The sequence below is a fragment of the Gymnoscopelus microlampas genome (assembly GCF_963454915.1).
Source record: "Gymnoscopelus microlampas genome assembly, chromosome: 7".
In the NCBI taxonomy this organism is placed as follows: Eukaryota; Metazoa; Chordata; class Actinopteri; order Myctophiformes; family Myctophidae; genus Gymnoscopelus; species Gymnoscopelus microlampas.
In genome coordinates this window covers 42,868,521-42,891,527 of record NC_139944.1, presented here as the reverse complement: position 1 = coordinate 42,891,527, position 23,007 = coordinate 42,868,521, and the positions used below count along the sequence as shown (strand labels likewise).

Sequence of the window (23,007 nt, the reverse complement as noted above, 5' to 3'; positions counted from 1 at the left end):
AAACCTTTTGGGTAATGTACAGTATGGGCTGATATTGTGGTAAAAGATGTGACTATTTGTGGCAGTTGTTTTCTAGGTCATTAGCACAGATTCTCTGCTCTTGTTGGAGTGATACATTAAGGTTTACAATCAATCCGAAGTTGAATAAAGTTTGCCTCAACATCATGCGATATTTGTTCTAAAACTGTACAGCTTGTTGTTGATTATCCCTTACCTGATAACCAGTCCATGTAGGCTGGATGTAAACAAAGACACGTCGTATCATCTCATAACTTGTCTCATAACTTGTGTAAAAGGTCTACGTAAAATGTCTATCTTCACAAGAATACGTGTGTAGGTTGTCTGCAATTTGACAGACAGGTTAGTTGTAGAAACACAGGAACAAAGGATGTTTAAATAACCCATGCCTTCAGAAGTCATAGTCTCACAATCGCATTAAGCTCAAAGTATTGATGTGCCATAAACACAGCCTGTTGACGTGGTTATCTTTTGATTACAGTCACCTGCTATCATCGTGATCATAATCACCTGTCATCTGCCTCTCAAAGACAGCTGTGAAGGGAAGTAACAGCACAGCTGCTGTGTCCAAAGCATCTCTGCTCAGTGTTCATCACTCTATCTCCGGAAATTGAATGTCTAGTAGACACTTTTTGTAAACACCATAAAAGACTGAATGTGCCAGCATCATGTAATGTTTTGCCTGTATTAAAAGCCAACCACGAGTCCCCCCTGGTGGCTAAAGCTGTTAAAGCACTGACCACATATTCTACAACTTCCTGGGGATTTTAAACAAGGAGCTGTCACATCTCTTCTCACTACCCTCACTTTACCATGGATGTTCCCTGCCTGAGCCTTTTCCAACTGAAGCAGAAAGGCCTTTAAGAATCATCTTCTTGACCTTAAAAATTAAGCTACACTTAAAACCTGTGGGGCTCGGAGTGATTCGAAGCATAGTGAAATTGAAATGTTGATATTTTCACATCTACAATATCCTACTGGGTGGGCCGGCCGGCCAGTGGACCACGGCACTCTGACTCAGATATAACAATAAACAAACCCGATACACCCAGATATAGGCACGTCACTATGACTCAGACATAACCATAAACAAACCCGAAACTCATCTGTTTAAGAAAGTAGGTAGCTGATAAGTTGCACTTTTACCTTAGTGCTACGTATACTCTTAGTTGCTTGTTTTAGAAGAGAATGCACTTAAAGGACGACTTCACCGCTTTTCAACCTATCTTCATATAACTGGTCCTCACTAATACTCATGATAAAATGGTAAAAAAAAAATCTACTCGGTCTGTGTCTCAGAGGAGGGCTGTGGACAGTTCAGAGTCCCGTCTACCAGTGACATCATCAATGGGGAATCCAAGCTAATAGAAACTGCAGGCTTTCTATTCCTGGAAAGTTGCAATGCAATAAAAGAAGCCATTGTTCTCGTGTTAATAAAAATCTAAACTAGAAAAAGTGCTCCTCGGAGCACAACTCTCCGCTGTTGGGAATGTTGGGAATGTTCTATCTGTATAAGTGTCCTATCCGTCCTGTCTATGTAAGTGTCCTATCCGTCCTGTCTGTGTAAGTGTCCTATCCGTCCTGTCTGTGTAAGTGTCCTATCCAATTGTTACAGTATCCGCCATTTCTCAACCATTTTGTGATTGTTCCTGTCTTACCTCACTCTTACCAGACTTGTGTTGGGAATGTTGGGAATGTTCTAATTCTTATGTTCTAACTGTCCTATCCATCCTGTCTGTATAAGTGTCCTATCCGTCTGTATAAGTGTCCTATCCGTCTTGTCTGTATAAGTGTCCTATCCGTCCTGTCTATGTAAGTGTCCTATCCCTCCTGTCTGTATAAGTGTCCTATCCGTCCTGTCTGTATACTATAAGTGTCCTATCCGTCCTGTCTGTATACTGTAAGTGTCCTATCCGTCCTGTCTGTGTAAGTGTCATATCCCTCCTGTCTATGTAAGTGTCCTATCCGTCCTGTCTGTGTAAGTGTTCTATCCGTCCTGTCTGTATAAGTGTCCTATCCGTCCTGTCTGTATAAGTGTCCTATCCGTCCTGTCTGTGTACTGTAAGTGTCCTATCCGTCTGTGTAAGTGTCATATCCCTCCTGTCTATATAAGTGTCCTATCTGTCCTATCTGCCAATTATGTATCAGCCATGCAGCCATTTCGTGATGGTTCCTGTCTTACCTCACTTTGACAGTGGCAAAGACACTGTCAAAGTGATGCCATGTATTTATACAGTATTTCACCGTATTGTCACGTGTCACGTGAGGCTTGACCAATCGGTGTGTCATATTTAGAAAGTGAAAACAATACTCTCCTGCGGAGAGTAATAATAATAATAATAAAAAATGTGAAATCTTGTTGGAAAAAAAAAATCATGCGTAACGATGATGTCACTGGTAGACGGTTTCTGAACTGTCCACAGCCCTCCTATGAGACACAGGCGGAGTAGAAAAAAATGGTAACATTTTATCATGAGTATTAGTGAGGACCAATTATATGAAGATAGGTTGAAAAGCGGTGAAGTCGTCCTTTAAGACTTCTGGTGATTAGTAGTTTCCTTGCCTACCTATGTTGAATGCACTAAGTCGCTTTGGATAAAAGCGTCTGCTAAATGACTGTAATGTAATGTAATGATGATACACGCCCATATAGGCATGTCACTATGACTCAGACAGAACCATAAACAAACCTGATACGCCCATATATAGGCATGTCACTATAACTCTGGCTGTCCAAAGCCACAGATACGACTGCTATGCCCATATATGGTCATGTACATATATGGGCCCGACCCACTTCAAACTTGGCGCGCGCATCGGCGAGGACTCGAGAAGTGCGGTGCCGGCCGCTTAGTCGTTCAGACATGCGGATGTCCAGAACCGCAGATCGACCGATATGTCCATATATGGATATCCAGTTGTCCAGAACCACCAATTCAACCAATATACCCATGTATGGGAATGCAAATATACAGCGTATGGGCATATACTAATGACATCAGGGATCTCCTTATATGGGCACAGAAGGGGCACGGACAGACGGCTACAACGGGTACTCTGACAAAGCCCTCAACACTATGACTCAGACATATTGGCCCGAACCTTTAGTATATTTTATAATATAATTGCAGGGATAGCATGCATGGCTTAGTACATGTACTGTTAAGATACAACACCCTAGAACTGGCAAAACGTCTTAATCTTGTCAAAGTAGGCCATTGTGTATCTTCACAAGAATAAGTGTTTATGTTGTCAGCAATTTAACAGACAGAATCTATAGATGTAGAATCGCAGATTCCTTATGATGTTTCATTTCTGGTCAAGTACAGAACGTGCCAGTTCAAAGTCTGACCAGGAGAGGTTGCTAATTACCAACAAAACAGGTGAGGCACACATCAGGTTGTATTTAGTGGCCCATTTTTTGTTATCTTATTTATATCTTATAATATCATATGCCTTTGTTTACTTCAGAGCTTATTTCTGTAATTTAACTCAAACTCAACCCAGTGTAAATGAGGCTTCATGTGAGAACTTCATTGCCTTTCGAGCATAAATAAAGGTTTGAATGAATGAATGAAAAAGGCAAGGGGAATATATGGCCTACAAAAAGAGTGTTTACGTGATTATTTGTCTATTTGCGTTCATGACTTGAATCGCAAGACAAGCATACCTCAAAAAGAGTAACTACTGTACTAGAGGTAAGTTCTTGCTATTTGCCTCACAACACATACCTTACTGCCACTTGCGAATTTGAGGCAACCTTAGATCTGGACCTTTTGTCAGGACCTGTGTGACATTTGTGATGAGTGAGTCCGAAATCTCAATTCTGTGACCGTTCCCTGGCTAAGATGTTTTGATGATTGATTTGACTTCTAGCTCCCGGCAGCCATATTGGAAATGATGCCTTTTCCTAGTATGTTCTAATATGTTTTGGGGGTGTAAGTGATTTTTCATAAATTGACCACTGACCAGTCTATGTTTCCACCCTACTGGATGGCGGCCATCTTGGATTTCTGTGTCAAAATGATGTTACAATGTAAAACTGAACTGAACCCTCATGGTCGACTTAGGTATATGACAGAGTGTCTTCATACAGTACATTATTCTAGGTGCTCTGGTACAAAAATTACATTTTCACGATTGCCGCCAGGGGCCATTTTGAATTTGGCCCTGTAGAAAAACATGCCGGGATTTTTGATAGATACCTTTATTGATCCCGCGGGGGAAATTCAGGCGCCAGAGAGGGACCCGAGGGCCTGCCGCCTGGGGGCTAAATCTTTTTTAAAAGGTCTATAGAAGTTAAATCAATCATCTTCATCCAGAGAATGGTCACTGTTAAGTTTCCTGACATAGGTCTACTTTTGTGAAGTCATATATGGTCATGCAGGTACAGACAAACCAACACCGAACACACTGAATATACCATACCTCAATAAGTAAACATAGAAGTAAATAACACAAATCAAATGCATGTTATTTTAGGACATTATTCGAGCACCTGGGTGTGGCCCCTGCATGACTCACCAGTAACTTGGCCTTCGACAACTCTTCATGGGTCTTGCCTTTCTCAATTAGTAGCGCTGGAGTCAGAACATCCAGGCCCTGTGTCGGTGCATCTTCTCTTTCTCTCTCCTTCTGGGCCAGTCTGGCAAGCTGCTCCTGCACCAGAGCCTGCTCCTGCTCAAACCTACAGTAACAGAGATACAGTAAGAGGGAAAGCTTCATCTCTCCAGCTGAAGTAGATAATATCTAGCTGAAGTAGATAAGCACACCGATTAAACCAGTAGTTCTCAAACTTTATCATGTCAAATTGATATGTATTTGGTCACGTACCCCCATAAAAAAATAGCAGATGTACAAGCTCGCAGTGCGGCACGAAGTCACGCGCTGTGAGCTTGTAAATCTGCTATTTTTTAATAGCCAACAGGTCAAATATGGATAAAGTTAAAATGAGTGTGATGTATAAATACATTTTGCTGGGGACCCCTTGGAACCCCCCCCAAGGACCCCTGGGGGTCCATGGACCCTACTTTGAGAACCACTGGATTACACAACCCACCACATGCCTCCCTATTTTCGGCATTTCATTTATAAGCAAAACTTTCAAAGATTTTCAAAAATTGTACAATTTCTTAATTGCAAAAACATGTTGTGAGCTTGTAGATAAGCCATTTCACTATGTTTGATGATTTTTTTTAGATATATTAAATAGGGCTCAAGTGGTTAAAGGCAGTCTGAGGATATGAACCGTCAAACTTCTGGCCACAAACCAACTTCTCTACCCTGCAGGTCTCCCCATAATACAATTTGTACAGATTGCAATATTCAACACTGGGAAATTTGGGCACATAGAAAAGCGTGGTGGAGCTCTGATGGCTCACTGAGTAAGAGCGCAAACCATATAAATAAGGCTATAGTCCTTCTCGCAGCTGACCCTGTTCTAATAATCTGACTAGAGGCACTTTAATGCATGTCGCTGTCTCTGTTCACTGTACCTAAATAAAGCAAATAAATTGCAAAATATACATGTGTGCTGGAGCTCAATACGTTTCATGACAGATAATACACCTGCCATCAAGGAGGATTTTTTTCTGTCTTGAGATGCCTTCTCCAACAAGACTCATGAATAATGCTATCAACAAGCACAAAACATAATTACAGCTATTATATAATATATTATAGCCTACATAATCTATAATAATATTCCAGAAAGTAGAGCATTAATGTATAAATGGCTCAATAATACTGTTTAAGGGCAATCCAGAATCAAACACTATAACTATATTGTTTATAGTTAGTTACAGTGCTTGGCGTGAACAGCTATTGGCCTTGCAAGCTCCCAGTTCTAATGTAGCATAGCATGATGCAGGCCTGTGTGATTGTGTGAACATTCCATCAGCATAGCAACACTGTAGCTGACATACAGTGTAAATCAAAAGGTGTTGACAGGGTCACTCAGCATGTATACATTCCAGTTGAGCATTACACATTAACATCAAGTGTCTGATACTTTATATCTCTGTCAACTCAATTTGACAGGGCGGCAAGCACTAGAAGCTAATGTTTAACAGGCTTTAGACTTAATCTCATATTGTCAAAGTCTGATATTCGATTGAATTTAGAATAATGCATTTGTTTCAAAGGAGGCTTCAAGCCCTAAGCCAAGAACTTGGTAGGCTACATTTATGTAAAATTAAGTTAGAATTCATATCTCCTTGTGTCAAGTTATTTTAAGTTTCTTTCCAAATACGGTAAAGCTACAGTAGGTTGCAGTGTTGAGTCAGTTTGTTTTCTTCTCCTGTGTCTGTATTGTCTGACCTCTGTTGTCAAAATACTGTATAACATTTACACAGGCACACCTACTTTCTGCGCATTTCCTCCTGTATTTCTGCAACAGATGGCCCTGTTGGTATTGGACCTGCAAAACATTAACACACAACTTTAAAGACTTTAAGTCCATAATCACAGTACTGTGACATCAACACATTGTGTACAGACAGACCAGAGTGGATTGAAATTACAATAAATGTCTTTCTCTGGTTTTGATATAGTATTTCAATTCAGTTTGGGGAGGCTAATTATGATTTGATATACAGTTTATCTCTCCCTGAGCAAGCAGGAAAAATGCAGCACTTGCGCAGGATTCAAATCTGGGGTAGAAGAGGAAAGTTACATAGTTCAGCTTTAATTCTACTTCAGTACCCAACCTTCACAGAGTATCAGCTTGTTCAATGACACAATGAGTCATGACGAAGGAATATTGTAAAGTAACACAACACAGACGGGGTAGGTGAGGTCATACTTGGTGGTGGTGGTGGTGGTGGTGGTTGTTTTTTGTGTGGTGGTGGTGAAGACCCCTGGGCTTCCCTCATCCGCTGGAGGACCTCTTCTGAGAGCTGGACATAAAATGGGTCAGACAATCGCCCCAGAGTGTCACCTTTTTAAAATATATTTTTAATTTTTTTCTCTTTTATGTTGTCATATTTTCTTTAAAACAATATATAATAATAATTTAAAAAAAAAATATATATATATATATAATATACACACATACATACATACATACATACATACATATACATATATGGTTCAGTTTATTCAGTTTTTTTTTTTTTTACTTGAAATATATGACTTTGCCATTATTTTAAGAAGGTGCTGTGGCGACAGTCTCAATGTATATAGAAACTCATTTTGCATACCATAAGCCTACATGTGTCATACTGAATAGCTGCTGCTGCCTGTACAAGTAGTATCACGAGCATATTAACAGATTATGAGTTTATTAAATAATTAAATACATAATTGTAGTGGAGTAAAAGTATATTTTTTTGTCTCTGATTTGTAGTGGAGCAGAAGTAAAAGTACTGACATTTTTAAATACTCCAGTAAAGTACAAAATACCTCACAATTGTACTTAAGTTCAGTACTTGAGTAAATGTACGTAGTTACTTTACACAGCTGCTGTCAACCAGTGAAATGTTCTAGCAAAGCTAACTGTTATGATTATTCAGCTGCACGTGATCAGCTGTCTGCGTGTTTATTGGCTGCTATACAGTGTGGCGAATAAGGCTATGTAAAAATGTTACATTCTTCTATTAACCAGTGTTACAATGTAGCCTATAACTATGTAGCCGACTCTTTTTACTGGAACGCTGTCTTTAACATGATTCAAAATACAATATATCACATGGAAGCGAGATAACATTGCTGGCCGGGGCGCAGAGGACGTGACCGGGTTCATTCGAGGACATGGGAACAGTATCTGACTGGACGACGTAGCCCTGTAACATGACCGTCATATCGTAACAGTCATGGATGAACTTCAACCTGGTGTATGCATTTTCTCCCTTTTCGGCCCGTACATCTACATAGACGTTCAGATTTCAAATATAACGTGCTTACCCCATGGCCACGGATCTTACAATTATGTACGGGCTAGCAGAAGTACCCGTATCTTCCGTATTGTTCAATAAAAAGCATTTTAATCCGATCGGTGGCTATTTTTTAATAGAGTTATAATGTATCAGAGTGCAATACACCTCCCAACCGATGGGGTCGCGTAGATGAACGCTTATGGAGAAACTACGGAGAAAATGGCCACCGATCGGATTAAAGTGCTTATTATTGAATAATATGGAAGACACGGGTACTTCTGAGGGCTCGTACATAATTGTAACATCTGTGGCCATGGGATAAGCTCTTTATATTTGAAATCTGAACGTGTATGTAGATGTACGGGCCAAAAAGGGTGAAAGTTCAAATACCAGGTTGAAGTTCATCCATGACGGTCGTGACAGATGACGTTCGTGTGATCCATGGCTATACTGGACGAAGCAAACGTATCCAATGACTTTATCGCATTATAGTCCATCTAAACTTTGCCGTTTTACCTTCACTCCTTGAATGACTGTGACATTGTCCTCTTCGTCCAGTCCGAATGATACCTTCCTGGTCGTGCTTCCATTGCCTCCCATTCTGGTCTGCTGTTTAAAATTAAATAATAGATAATTTAAAAAAGGTGTGCAGTGTCGACACAAAGATGACGGAAAGCGACAAAAGTCGCCGCCACTGCGACCGGCGGACAAGCTACTCCAATAAAGGTCACTGATCACCACAGTATCCCCAAACCGCATAGGTTGGATTAAATAATTCGGGCCAATTACATTGGATGGTGTATCATAGCTGGACAACGACGAGTGCACATGGGATATGTAGTTTACAGTCCTTCCTGTGTACAAGATCAAACAGACATCCCTTCAACTTGGACTCGCCGCCTGAAGAAAAATAACGTTCAGAATGTATATAATACCAGTCACATGCCACTTTAATACTGACACAAAAAATGCTTGGAGGAAAAGCTCCCCGTCTGCTGCAGTACCTCATATGAACAAGTAGATGGCGCCCTGTCCTTAAAGAAACAGCTTACAGGAGTCTTACACAGGGGGTCCGGGACCCCTACGGGGTCCTCAGTTACTACAGGGGGTGCGCCAAATCTTCGTGTGATTGGAACTTCTTTTTACATTAACCACTTGCACCCTAGCATCTCTATTCTGAGGGGAACATTAGCCGAAAATAGGTTTTGGTTTGGTGTAGACTAGAAGGAAAAAAAGAGCAGACCAAACACATTTTTAAGGTTAACTGTCTGAAAATCCACATAAATCCAACACAACGGCCACACATTGACAGTGCCATCAAACAGGTCTATGAAGCCATCTATGAAAAAGTCTGCAACACAATATGTAGTAGGGGTACCTGCTTCATCCGTTTCAGCTAGGGGGTCCTTGGGCTGAAAAACATGGAAGACCCCACATGATAAATGAAATAAAGCATAGTTTAATTTGCTGCTCATGGAATGTTCAACACGTCACATTAGGGTTGAATATTCAATAAACAATGCACTTAAATAAAAAGGTAATTTACATTCCATTCTCAATCTGGTTTCACTATCAAACATCTTCAAACATTTTGTGTAACCAGACAGCACCAAAATGACATCTCAACGTTGTGAATTCGGCCCTCAACACATCAATTTATTTCACTGCACATTGACAGGGATAATCCTGCAGTACTATTTTGGCAGGAAATTCAGCCCAGTGTACAAGAACAATCATAACCCTTAAAAATTATGAAAAATATTATACGAGCAAAGCAGAGAATCTGTAAGAAATACTTCCCCCCATACATTTAGAATGCTGCGTGTTGTGGATTTACAATTATGAAAAAATAAATGTCTTGTCATATGCTGTAGCAGGTTACCACAATAGACAGAATACCGCTTGTTTAAATGGCATACACCAATCCTTCCATACCAAATGTTAGTACTCTACAGTGGAGCATTTTCAAATATATGGAATATTATCTTATTTATATAGATAAGCAAACAAATGGAAATTTCACTTGAAATGGAATGATCTTCAGTCAAGTGTGTACAACAAGTAAGCCCTTTAAGTTATACAGTTGGCTGCAAACACCTGATTTATGTAAGCAAGAGATAAGATGGCTGAACCGATGGTGTGAGATATTCCAGAGGAATTAAATCAACTAATTTCAGAAGCTGACAGACGTGAAACAACTCGATGCAGAATTGGACAGGAAAACTTTAAACATCATTCTCAAGTCTCAAGCAGCCGTTTCCTTGAAATGATGTGATCATTAACACATACACAATGGCGTAGATGAGGTAATCATTCCAGCATGTTTTGGTCAGCAAAGGAAAAATATGTTATTTTGCCTGTGATAAAAAGTGCAGAAACCAGTACGTAATAATCCTAAACTAATCACTACTTCCATCCTTGTGGTTGACTTGAATGATGTTTATGGTCCAATATCATGAAAGAAGTATTTGTAGGAATCAAATCAAATACAGATGTGTCCAATTTGGAATGGAAGATAATTTGCCACACAAACATGGTCAGCATCTTAACTTGGGAATGATCTTCAAGGGCCATTTCATTTCCACCTTTAACATGAAGCTACCAAATATGTATGCATTAAACAGCAGGAATGATACAAAATAAAGTACAGCAAAACTCTAAAATAAATTAAAAAACAGATTATGACAGATACAAGCATGTTACGGCCAAGACATAGAGAAGTCCTAGTTTCATCAATCTTTAGTGTTCTGCCAGCAGCACAGTTCTTCATCTTTCAAATGGATGTGTTTAACACATGACACCATACCACAGACTTTCACTAAGGAGAGAAATAACAGCACTGATTTCAGAAGTCAAAGAAATCACACAGATCAGAATGAATAAGCACAAGGTCTTGCCCTGTGGAAAGAGAGGCACAGTGATTCAATACAAGCCGACAAGCTAGCCAATCACAGATCTAGTATAGACAGCAGATAATGAAGTCAGTTGAACTGCCATCACTTAAAATAGCAAGCCTTGGATGGGAATGTCCAGATGTTTTGTTACCATTCAACAAACAGTCCTTCACCACAAACTGTTACTTAAAAGGAAGGGACGTCCAACTCCATAATGATTGTATACACTTGCAGTACATAGCTACAGTAGGGTAAGTATTGAGGGAAATGTAATGGAACCTGGCAGGAAAACACAGAAAGATCCCACTGTTCTATAACTCTGCAGAGTGTACAAATGGAACCAAATGGTCGATTTGGTTCCATTTGTGCACTCTTCAGCGTTAAATGAACACTGGGATTTTACTGTGAAGAACCTACATTGAAAGATCTGTCAACCTGATCCTATTGGGCTAAGGTTGCTGACAATGTCCTTGGCGAGGGCCTTCTTCCATTCTCTGTCACAGCAGCAGCATTCTGAAACAGACACTCAATTCACAGTACTGCCTTTTTAGAGGCTATCAAAGTTCTGTCGTCACTCGTCCACCACCCCAGTAATGACAAAGACCAAGTGTTTCCTTGCTTGGCCTCACACTGCGTATTCTGCTCTGTTCTGGCAACATCCTTTCATTGCCTACCAACACCATGTTACAGCGTGGCTCCAAGTCCAGCAGCATGTCCAACTGTCTCTCTCTCCATATTTCCATCCATCCATTCCTCCTCTTTTTAGGCATTGATGGCTCTCCAGCGGTCGCTGTCGATGCTGTTGATGCTGCTGGCCCCATAGGGGCCAGAGGCCACATCGTCCAGGTAGGCCCCAACCACGCCGGCCATACCAGGACCTGAACCGTCAAACTGGGTGGAGGAGTAGTACAGGCCCTGGTCAGCCACCTCCTTGCGGCCCAGGTTTGAGGAAGAGGTGGGAGGGAGGTGGACGTCACTCTCATCTGGCTCGTCCACCTGCGACTTATAAGAGAACAGGATCTTTGGCTCCGACCTGGGGGATATGTAAGGCAGAGAGAGGGGTGTTGACAATTAGATAAGTCTGATAAATAGCAATGGTGACACATACAACTGCATGCAAGTTTTAGATGGTTATTCTTACTGTACATACCCAAAAAATCCTTTGAGGAAGGTGACGTAGATGAGTGGGGCGAAGATGGAGAAGTAAAGGAAGGTGGTGACGTCCACACAGCTGGTTCAGAAAAAGAAAATACCCACACTCAGCATTGCATTATTCCCACGAGAAGGCTAATAGAGTGTAAGTGTGTTATCAGCTGCAAAACCGTATTAGAGACAGTACAGAGTGTAAGTGTGTTATGATCAGCAGCAAAACAGTATTAGAGACGGTACAGTCAACAGGATCTCAGTGAAGTCAGAGAGAGATTAAGAGCTGAGTGATGCTAGTCATTAAATGCCATCTAGCATTTATCCACAGCTAGACTGAAGACAAACTAGGTAAGTGAAAAGTCCTTAAAGTCAAAGATGGTCAAGTAAGAAGCGTAGTCTAGCGGCCCGGGCATTTAGGCTCTAATGCACGTTGCGGGTTCGAATCTCGTTCCCGACTAGCTTTGCTGCGTGCCTCTCCCAGCCTGTCTCTCTCTTTCCTGTCTACCTTCACCACCAATAAAGGCAGAAAAGCCAAAAACAAAAAACAAAAAAGAAGTGTAGTCTAGCATAACATAGCAAACTAAACAACATATGTCAAACATGTATTGTGTAGATCAACAGGAGAGTGGAAGAAAATGTATTAACTAATTATAGCACAGCCTGCTTGTCCTTTTTAAATTACCAACACTCAGGGCGTTTCTCGATTTCTAATAGTGTCATGCCTTTCTCCAATTTGCAATTTGCAAAAGGGATGATTTAATTAGCTAATTTGTTACAAGTCAGACATCTCTGCTTGTGATTGATATAAATGAGGGTGCGTGAGAGCCCTGGATTTCAAAGCACTTGAATAAAGGGGTGTGCTGTAGATTACTGTACACCAACCACATGGTCACAGTATAACTGGTTCAAGACCTACAGTCTCTGCCCTGGCTCAATTTCCTGTCCTGTCTAAATATAGACTGTCCTGTCTAAAATGCACATTTAGTATGAGCACATGAAATACTCACGAAGGACTATAACAGGTATACAATATAGTCTATATAGTCAGGTATACATTAAATAAGTCTATGTGCATGTGTTAACATGACAGCTTGCTGAAATTACTATTTGTAGTTAGTATGTGATGACTGAGAAACAGCAATTACAACTACAGTATACTTCAGTATATTCCTACATTTATTCACCACAAAAATGGTACAAATAGTATCACTCAAAGCAGGGCTGCCAGGCGGGCCAATTAAAAGGGGAAGGAGAAATAAATAATACAAATAATTCATTAATATATATATATATATATATATATATATATATATATATATATATATATATATATATATTAAAACAAATTCAATTCAATTCATACGATTATTGTGCCAGTTTAAGCACTTTCAACCTGACATCCCTATTATGGGCATGTCACTATTGTCTTATTGTATGTTTTTCAAACATATATATAAAAATCTATATATCTGATCTATAAGCCCATTGCAATGCATTGTGAGCTTGTATATCTGCTATTTTCAGGGTTTTAAAAAAGCTTATTCACACTAGGGGGCCAGTGGCTTTAGCCCATTGAAATGTTGAAAATACTAACCAGAGTCCCTCTATGATGCCGGCACACAGCAGAGCACTGCCCAGCCCTTGGACCAAATTGAGCAAAGATAAAATGGCAGCATACACATAGAAACTCTTCTTAGCTGGGGAAAAAAAGGAAGACAAGATTTGCATTGAAACACAACACTATACTGATTTGCAGAATTTAAGGTGTCATCATTTAATTTAGAAGTTGAATGTTTTTTTTCCTGTTCAAAATATCTTGGAACCCACATGGCAGCGATATCTTGTCCTTCACTGGAGTATAAGGTAAGATGACAATCAGCGAGTACACCTAAAAAGAAAAGAATAAATCATGACATATTGTCAGATAGAAGTTGTCTGATTCCCAATACACATATGATGATGCTTTTTCTGTGTTTGTGCAATAGTTGCATAGTTCTTTAGCTAGTAGCTATACTGACCAGAAAGAAAAAGCATGAACTGGCCAACCAGAAATGTCTTCCTCCATGGCCATAGATGTTAAAGTCTTCTGCAGACAGATGTATGTCTGGATACAGGATCTCAAGTGTACCCTGAGAGGAAAAAAGAAATGACTCATTATCATTTTTAAATGCTATACAAACATTTCTGTCAATGCTTACTGTAGAACAACATTATCTCAAAATTCCTTTCTGTGAGTTAGTTAGTGTGTATGTGTATCTATCCTTCATATGTCTCGAGAACCGTCCAAACGATCGTCTTCACATTTGGCGTGTGTGTACTGCTCACACCCCAGGGGATTGCAGTGTTAAGTGTGAAGTCGTTTGGATCAGCGGTTCTCCACAAAACTGCCATGTTCCTCAATTACATGCAAAGTCAATGCAAAGAAAAAAGACGATTGGCCGCCTGTGAATTGCCGCCTGCGCAAGTGGGTACGGTATGGGCCTGCACTGGCATCGTAGTACCTGCTGAAAAGGGGTACTCTGCACTAGTCAATTATGACATGGTTGTGTGTGTGTGTGTGTGTGTGTGTGTGTGTCGTGTGCGTGTGCGTGTGTGTGTGTGAGAGTGAGATATATCAGAACACAGGGTCAGCCACAGTGCATGAGCATCAAGCATTTTGGGGGTTTAGTGTGCCTCGCTCAAGAGGACTTTGGCAGACTTGGTGGGTATCGTACAGTGCTGGACCAGTGAACTTTGAGTCTCTGATTGGCCTCCCGAAGTTACGGCCATATTATCTCTGAGATAAGGCATTATTGTATTCCGGGATCAATGTCGTGAACAGGCTGCTAAAATGACCACAATGATATAACTCAACAGCAAATCAACTCATTGAACTTAAAACTTGCATAAGGCATTGCGAAACACCATTGAAATCTAATTGCTGTAAAATTTATCATGGACGGTTCCTTGACTGCAATTATTATTTTTTTCTTTATTTGACTGGTAGAGAATGTTTCTGAAAAAAAACGTCAACAATTCTTGTGTCATCAGCACATAAATCATTTGTCGTTTCTCCTGCTATGCCACAAAAAAATGTGGAACGCCCTACCAACAGTCGTAAAGAAGTGTCCCTACTCTCCTTCAAAACCATTTACAGGTGGCTGAAACTCGAAACTGGCCCCCGTAAAAAAAAATCAATACCTACCCCCACCCCCGAACTGTTTACTGCACATATTTTTCTGTTCTTTTTCTGTTTATATGATGTTTTGCATAATATTGTATATTTTTCTGTCATTAAATGTTTTGATGAATTGAGTACAAAGGACCCCAATGGAAACAAGCCATAGGCTTTCTTGGGTTTAAAATCCTCTTAACAGACCTTGTATTGAACTGTACTTTCTTGTGCTTTTTTTTTGCAAACTGCTAATAAAGTACTCAATAAATCAATCAATCGACATATGGTTATTTATAGTTACCTGTGTAATTGAGTAGCCCAAAGCCAACACAGCAGTGATGGCTAACACACGCTTTATACTTGATTTGCTCTCCAAGTGACCTGACAAAATGACAAGGATCAGAGGGGGGGAAGAAGTCAGCGTCACCATTAGCATTCGGCTGAAACAACAACACACATCTATTTTTATACACAGCGACTCAAAACTCCCATGTAGTCACGTTCTTGTAAAGTGGAAGTGAAACAGATTCAGGGGACTAACCGAAAGCCAGCCCCAGGATGATAACACTGAGCTCAATAGCCAGCAGGAAGAACCGGGTGATCTCCCACAGGACCTAAGGGGACACAGAATAATAGAAGTCACCATATTAAAATCCACATGCTGATCAAATATGTACCACTAGAGCCCTGTTACAGCCCATTGCATAACATAATCCTCTACCTTCACTTCTACCAACACAGCATGGAAGACAGTTTGCAATGGAAACAGTAGGTGCATTACTGAGTACACCATGGGGACCTGTCTGGTATGTGAGGAATGTCAGCCATGCCTTTGCATTCAGTGTGAAATCCTTGCAAAGTCATGCAGTGGCTGGCTCCCATGAACCTTGCTGAGAAATGACTAAAAGAAGGCATTTGTGACAAGATAAGGGAACTGCTGATTCCATCCAGTCAGCTGAAAACTCTATGGTTCACTTTCTACGTATCTAGGAAGATTTGATTCTGCTGCACATCTGTGAGTTTGCAGGAAAGTCCAGCTTGACCATATGTTGTGTTTCAACTGGGCCTGCATTTCCACAAATTAAAGTAAGGCTGAATTATCAGGTGTTCATCCTGAACCGATTTGCACTGTTCAAAAGAATCCCCTTAATTTCTCACGTAACATTTACATCTAAGTTCTTAATCCCTGATGCACTGGCGGAAGAAAAGTATGTTAAAGCAAAAGGACACTTTGGGTGGTGTATTTATTACCTTTATCATGATGTAACTAGTTCAATTGACGAGATACCATGATCCATTGCGCTATTGATTAGAAATGACATTACACAGCCAAACAGTTCTTGAAGTCACTCTTTTAGTACACAAACAAACACAAATAAGCTGATTCTATGTAACACCATAACACCCAGTAGGGCTTTTCTTTTTAAAAGACAACTTGATGTTGATTTAGCTATTTGTATTAGGAAAAAACCCAGGATGGATCCGCATATCCGGATGTTCAAATAGTAAAATCATCAGGATGTTGACAGTTTTTCTTAATTTTTTTAATGCCGTAATGGATTTTGTGATGGAAAAATCATCTTTCTTCCCGTATTCATCTATGTGCTAAAAGAGAGACTTTGAGAGTCGTCAATGAGGAGACTATTTTTTTATTCTTCAATTCTTATCAACGCCAGTTGGACTAGTTACATCATGACAAGATAAATAAACAACCAACACATCTACCAATAATTTTGTGGTCTTACTTTGTCTATGATGGTGGCAGCGCTGGATGCACTGACAGTCATGGACACAATGGCACGGGTGATTCCGACCGCTGCAACTACAAAAACCTAACACAACAGGAAATGGTTAGCCAGAGTGCCAACTGCCAAGACAGTAAACTGAAACATTAAAATATTACATTTCAACTAAAAAGAAATTCAGACAGTGATGACAAATGTAAATAACAATATTACTGTGTAATAACATTAAATTAGTTTTGTAAGATAGTGTATAAAGCGTCAAACATGATTTTGAAGGTTTTGTATCATAACATGAACTAAATGTGCTTGTTAGCCATATAACAAGATGAAGCAGTAACATTTTGAGCGTGTGTTCACCCAAAGAGTCACAACCGTCGCATTTTGTCAGAGCTTCATCTCTTCAGCCATGATGCTCACGCAAACCTTCAGCTAGAGTGTCTCTGAGTCAGTGCTCCCACTCCCAGAGTGCAGTGTTCTGAATTTACTAAGAGGAACACACTGGTCGCTCTGAATCTCGCAACAACATGAAAGCACTCGGAGTAAGCTCTGAGTGAATGTATGGATACATCCTAAATTAGATAAGTAGGTTAAGTACTGTATGTGTAACTTCAAAGGACAGGCACAAGAAATCTAGAGATTTACAATAATGCCTGTCCTTCAGCAGAGAGGAGAAAACAGAGAGAGGTAAGCAGCTGGAAATATTAATTAGATAAGAGATACCCAGAAGGAAGAGACAGTAAAGGGAAAATAATGAGACCCCGGTGACATTAAAGATGCACTAATAGGTGCAAGGTGGCTGAACACTGATTTGGATCAATGTTGCATTGAAGGATTTACTCTTGAAGAAATTACAAACTAGGCTAAACCAAATAGGAACACCAGCAAAACATAGATGCAGCAGTCATTGTTCAAGGTCATCAGATGTTCATTCATGGCTTCCTGTACTGGATGCTACAAAGTAAGTTGCTGCAAAGTGCCCTACCAGCAGGTAGAAAGTTATGAAGATGGGACTGGATGTGACTCGTATCTTTGCCCTGGCTGAAGGCAGCTTCCACATCAGGAACATGAAGAACGCAACATTGGGCACCAACAGCAGCAGGTCCCAGAACCTTACCCTACGATGAAGAAAAGAAAATCAAGGGCAAGGCATTGTGCATGTGTACATTTGCACTCAAAGGACCACAATGAAAATAAGCTGTCAAGCTTTTGGGGGTTTTATGCTTTTGATAGATATTGTACAAAATCAATCAATGAGATGAGTTCATTTCCCAGCTCTGATAAGCAGAATTAAACAAAGTAACAATTTAATCTGTGGTTTAAATCACAAACCTCCAACTATGTTTTTATTCAAATGGTGAGGGAGCCACAATCACAGTTTCAAGTTGCGTAGTTACAATATTCGCCACAGCAAGGCACATTCTCTGATTCAACAACACATTCTCTGATAATTGTTTACCTGGAGTCTCCAATGTCCTCGTACAAAACCTGCAGACATTTGTGAGGCTTAGAGATGTTGGCCTCAGTGTCAGGCTGCCAGGTTGGGAATGGCACCGTTGTATTCTCCGCTGTGGTGGGGAAAACGCTGCCATTGTATTGTGCAAACCTCACCACTGCAGTTACTGTGTCCCGCATTGTGTAAGGGGGCTGGGGAGAATAAACCGTCAACATACAGTCAGTAATTATGTAAAATAATAACAACAAACCTTTCACAAAACAGAACATTAATGACACAGGATAAAGGACAATAACGTAGTAAAACAGTACCAAACAAAACTACCGGAATCTTTCGAGAAAACAGGTTTAGGTTGATATATCTCTACAAGATAGAATATTAGTTTGCAAATTGCAACTATAGGCCACTTGGGTGTACCTTCTCAGAATATGATTGACAATTATGTTGTTGGTGTTAACAATTGTCACAGTAGAGGTGAGTATTGTAACATCACAGGCAAAGCTACACCCTTGGATCAAGAGTCAAGACCATCACAGATGTATTTTCGATTTTGACATTTGCATAGATAAATACGAAAGTAAAAGTCAGACTCTATCAAAATACATCGATCTTAGCCCTGAAACATCGATCTATGATAGTCTTGATCCCAGGCTAAGCTACACGTACCTTTATACCAGAACTATGCAAACCTGACCCCAAGTCCTACAAACAATTATGTAACAGGACTGGGTTGTTTTAGTTCATCAGCTACGAGTTAATATTTGACCGTTGCAAACATACTCTACACAGGAACTAGCCTTGGATCAAGACTATCATATTTGTATTTTGTTGTTTTTTACGTTTGCATATCTATAGTATGATCATATCATACATCTATCATCATAGATACGAAAGTAGAAGTCAGATGAAATAAATAAAATACATCTCTGATAGTCTTGATCCAAGGCTAACACAGAAACAGAAGCTAGCCCAAAACAGATCGCATGTGTCTGTGTCTCTACATTAAAGATTTACCATTCATTTAGCAGGAAATCTGTCCAACATTAACCTGACCGTGCGGGACCATCATCACAACATATCACCAGTTGAACCTCACGTTAGTTAATGGATTAACGTTAGCAGCACTATATCAAACGCGGCTAACATCAGCTAGCCATCTGCGGATAAGATGCATGGGTTGTTCTTGTTTGTGTGGCCACTACATTCATACAATATGCAAACACTGTGGAATAAAACCTCATGTTAAACATCATGAAGTGAATCTATTACTCTGTCTGCTACCACAGATTCAAAAACATAAACACATGATAACGTTGTAGCATCAATTCTGCAGCCAGTGTTGCCAGGCTTTGCGAGAGAAATACGAAACCAGGTATATATAAACAAGCCCAAAAGAAGCCCACATGAGCACTTTATCGCCTATTTGAAAATAGCAGATCTACAAGCAGGTCAAAAAACTCAGGGGGGAAAAGGGGAATATTTGGAATATTTTTTAAACATTCTAACACAAATGGTCCCTGGACCCTGGCACAAAACATTTAAGAAAATATTTTAGAACCACAAAAAAGGAAGCAAGCCTAAATAAGCAACCACACTTAGAAGCAAGCCCCAAATAAGCCCCTAATAATCACAACCACCAATAATTTACAAGGAACTTTACAGAAAAACTATTATCCCAAAGTCGCTTATAAGCAGACATGGCAACACTGGTTCAACTCAGTCAAGAAGCGGACATATCTCACCCAACTCTGTAGTATCAACTCCAACGGCACACAATAATACTCCGTAGCTTTGTTGTCGCCAGTTGTACCTCTTTAGCACATGGAAAACGTGTCTTTTCTCACGCATTCTGCGGTGGATAAATCAATAGAACACGATAAAGCGATGACATCGCAGCCGGACTGACTTTACCAACAACATTACGTTTCACCCGGTGGTCACGTGGTGTGGTCACTGGTCAGGTGACTGAAACCCGCATCCAAAACGCGAACGGTCTATTACTCTAATGTCGAAGCAAGGGGGCGGGGGGTGCGGGTGTACCCGGAAGTTGAGACGCACTGTGATTGGCCAGTAGTCACTTTGAGTGGCAGTTGGGGCAAACGCAGTCAGTGGGTCAAACACAGTCCCCACCAAAAATATTTACGATTCTGTCCCTATCGGTACATAACTCGGACGGCGCTGAGTCGACTAGCAGACCTTCGGCCGGTCGTTGCGGGCACTCGCGCCTGGAGGCGCTCGGGCGCAACTCCTCGGCCTCAAGGTCTGCTGAGTCGGCGCGCCTCCGTCATGGTCCAAAAATATACTTTATCGGCGAAAAAAAGAAGTCCGCGGATGACTGAAAAAGTTTCACCCGAAGCGGGAGTCGAACCCAGCCTACCAGTGGTAGTGGGTTGGGAGTCTAGTGATTAGCGTGGTGCGCCACTGAGGCCGGTGCCGAAATTGGGTATTTTGGTTGTATTAGAATGTGACGTCCTAACTCTTCTATTGTAGAAGAAAGAGGGCGGGGGCGCCTCGCCCCTTCGGGGCGAGGCTCCCGCCCCCTTGCTTCGACATTAGAGTAATACGCTGTTCGCATCCAAAACATCCAAGCAGCGTTGCCAGATCTTGTGAGGGAAATAAGCAACTAGGTCTCTGAAAACAAGCCCATGAGCATCGGATATTTGAAAAATCACGATGTGACCCTGGATGTGACGCGTTGAGAGCTTGTTGTAGATCGGCTATTTTCAAAAGAAATATTGAAAAAATAAAGTGAAATGTTTTGAATATTTGTATTAACATTTTATTAACACAAATCTGGTACAGGGGTCACAAAATACTTTTATATCATGGGGGGTGTCGGTGGACAAATATCATGTCCTTGACATGAAAATGTTTGAGAACACCTGTTTTAAACAACATTAAGAGACAGGCCAAATAAGCAACGACACTTTAGAAACAAGCCCCCCCCCCCAAAAAAACGCAACGAACTAATATTTACAAGCAGCTTTACAGAAAAAACAAGCCCAAACAAGTCGCTTATAATAAGCAGACATGGCAACACTGAGCTCCACCCAATAGTGTCTTCTTCCTCTTTTAGTTTCATGGTGGGTTTTAACGTTTGAGATGCACACACTGCCACCTACTGACTGTACTAGCATGATGTCAGGACAGCAGAGTCACTGCCCATCTCTTTGCCTGGCCTACTTGTTGTTAACTAGTTGTACGAATGCTTGTTTTATTGTTGTATTGTTTATTGGATCTTGTTTAGTCAATACAATTATTTGTCTTAGCTCCTGCTCATTTGATTTAGTTATTTTGTCTCATCTGTTTAAAGGAGAATTTTGAACTAAAGTTTACCTTTTCTATGATGTTATGATATCTTAGGATGAATGGTACAGTAGAACAATTTCATAACTCCACCCCTGGTCCGCCACAGCTTAAAAGCCCTCTAAGCTGCCTCATTCACTAGAATGGGGAATCTCACTTACAGTTGAAGCGGATAGGCCTTAGGTTAGATCACATATTTTAACAGCTTTTTTTTTTTTTTTTTTTGGTGAGATGAGATCTGATGTTCATAGTGACAGAACACTATGCAAACAGAAGTCTCGCTAGACGAGATTGAAATCTCGTCTAGCAAGACTTCTGTTTTATTTTAATTTTTTTTGGACAGTGTTCTGTCACTATGAACGTCAGATCTCTCTCTCTCAAAAAAAAAAAAGCTATTAAAATATGTGATCTAACCTAAGGCCTATCCGCGCACCTTTTTAAGCTGTGGCGGACCAGGGGTGGAGTTATGAAATTTTTCTACTGTACCATTCATCCTAAGATATCATAACATCATAGAAAAGGTAATAAAACTTTAGTCCAAAATTCTCCTTTAAGGAAATAGGTAGCTGATATATTGCACTTTTACCTTAGCGCTAGGTATACTCTTGGTTGCTTGTTTTTGCAGAAAATGCACTTAAAACCTCTGGTGATTAGTAGTTTTAGTTCCCTACCTATGTTGATTGCACTTATTGTAAGTCGCTTTGGATAAAAGCGTCTGCTAATTGACTGTAATGTAATGTAATGTAATGTAATGCATAAGTGTACGTGCGTGCGTGCGTGCGTGCGTGCGTGCGTGCGTGCCTGCGTGCGTGTGCGTGTGCGTGTGCGTGTGTGTGTGTGTGTGGACGTCACGTCACATATGCCATAGCCTATATGGTAACATGACATCCATATATGACATCATATATGGGACCCTCTATGATGGGACCCCAACGGAAACAAGTCCGCAAGGACTTTTTGGCCGGACCTTTTAGACAAAAGCATTATAAATGTAACTGTGTTGTTTTACATTCTTTTGCCTAATAAAAAATTCAACCAATCAATCAATCAATCAATCAATCAATATACACTGTCCACCCACAAGGCAAATACATATATTTATATATATTTAGGGCCGGGTCGTTCTATGTGTTTCTGGTTACATTAATGACCGCTCATTTTGTAGTGAAGTGTCACTTCTGCGCTCTATTGCAACTCAACTAACAACATTTACTTTAGCTACTGTACTTTACTTGAGTATTCGTATTTTTTGATACAGATGACTTTCACTCCACTACATTTCAAAGACAAATATTGTAATTATGACTCCACTACATTTCTAATGTATATTAGATGTACAAACTTATTTTGAAAATAGCAGATCTACAAGCTCACAATGTGTCCTATGCAGACCAACACTGTTCTCAAGGTGTGAAGA

At 40.4% G+C, this 23,007-nt stretch overlaps 2 protein-coding genes across 2 annotated transcripts in view; both read right to left on the bottom strand.

Moving 5' to 3' along the window:
- chchd6b (coiled-coil-helix-coiled-coil-helix domain containing 6b) overlaps positions 1-8,837 on the bottom strand; it is a 78,165-nt gene extending 69,328 nt beyond the window's left edge. The window contains exons 1-4 of the mRNA XM_084062445.1: positions 8,409-8,837; positions 6,821-6,914; positions 6,382-6,436; positions 4,543-4,705 (exon numbers count right to left, since the gene is read on the bottom strand). Of these exons, the coding sequence (XP_083918571.1) occupies positions 4,543-4,705; positions 6,382-6,436; positions 6,821-6,914; positions 8,409-8,651 (555 nt within the window). The 5' untranslated portion in view covers positions 8,652-8,837. The remainder of the gene's footprint in view (positions 1-4,542; positions 4,706-6,381; positions 6,437-6,820; positions 6,915-8,408) is intronic.
- A 494-nt stretch (positions 8,838-9,331) lies between these two features.
- On the bottom strand, positions 9,332-20,658 carry tpra1 (transmembrane protein, adipocyte asscociated 1). Its single transcript, XM_084062179.1, has 11 exons — positions 20,027-20,658; positions 18,288-18,475; positions 17,814-17,946; positions 16,832-16,918; positions 15,628-15,700; positions 15,388-15,467; positions 13,951-14,061; positions 13,760-13,820; positions 13,527-13,629; positions 11,937-12,017; positions 9,332-11,819 (listed from the first exon to the last, which is right to left on the bottom strand). Exons 2-11 carry the CDS (start codon positions 18,461-18,463, stop codon positions 11,549-11,551), a joined length of 1,176 nt encoding a protein of 391 aa, XP_083918305.1. The 5' UTR covers positions 18,464-18,475; positions 20,027-20,658; the 3' UTR covers positions 9,332-11,548.
- Between the last annotated feature and the right edge of the window lie 2,349 nt (positions 20,659-23,007).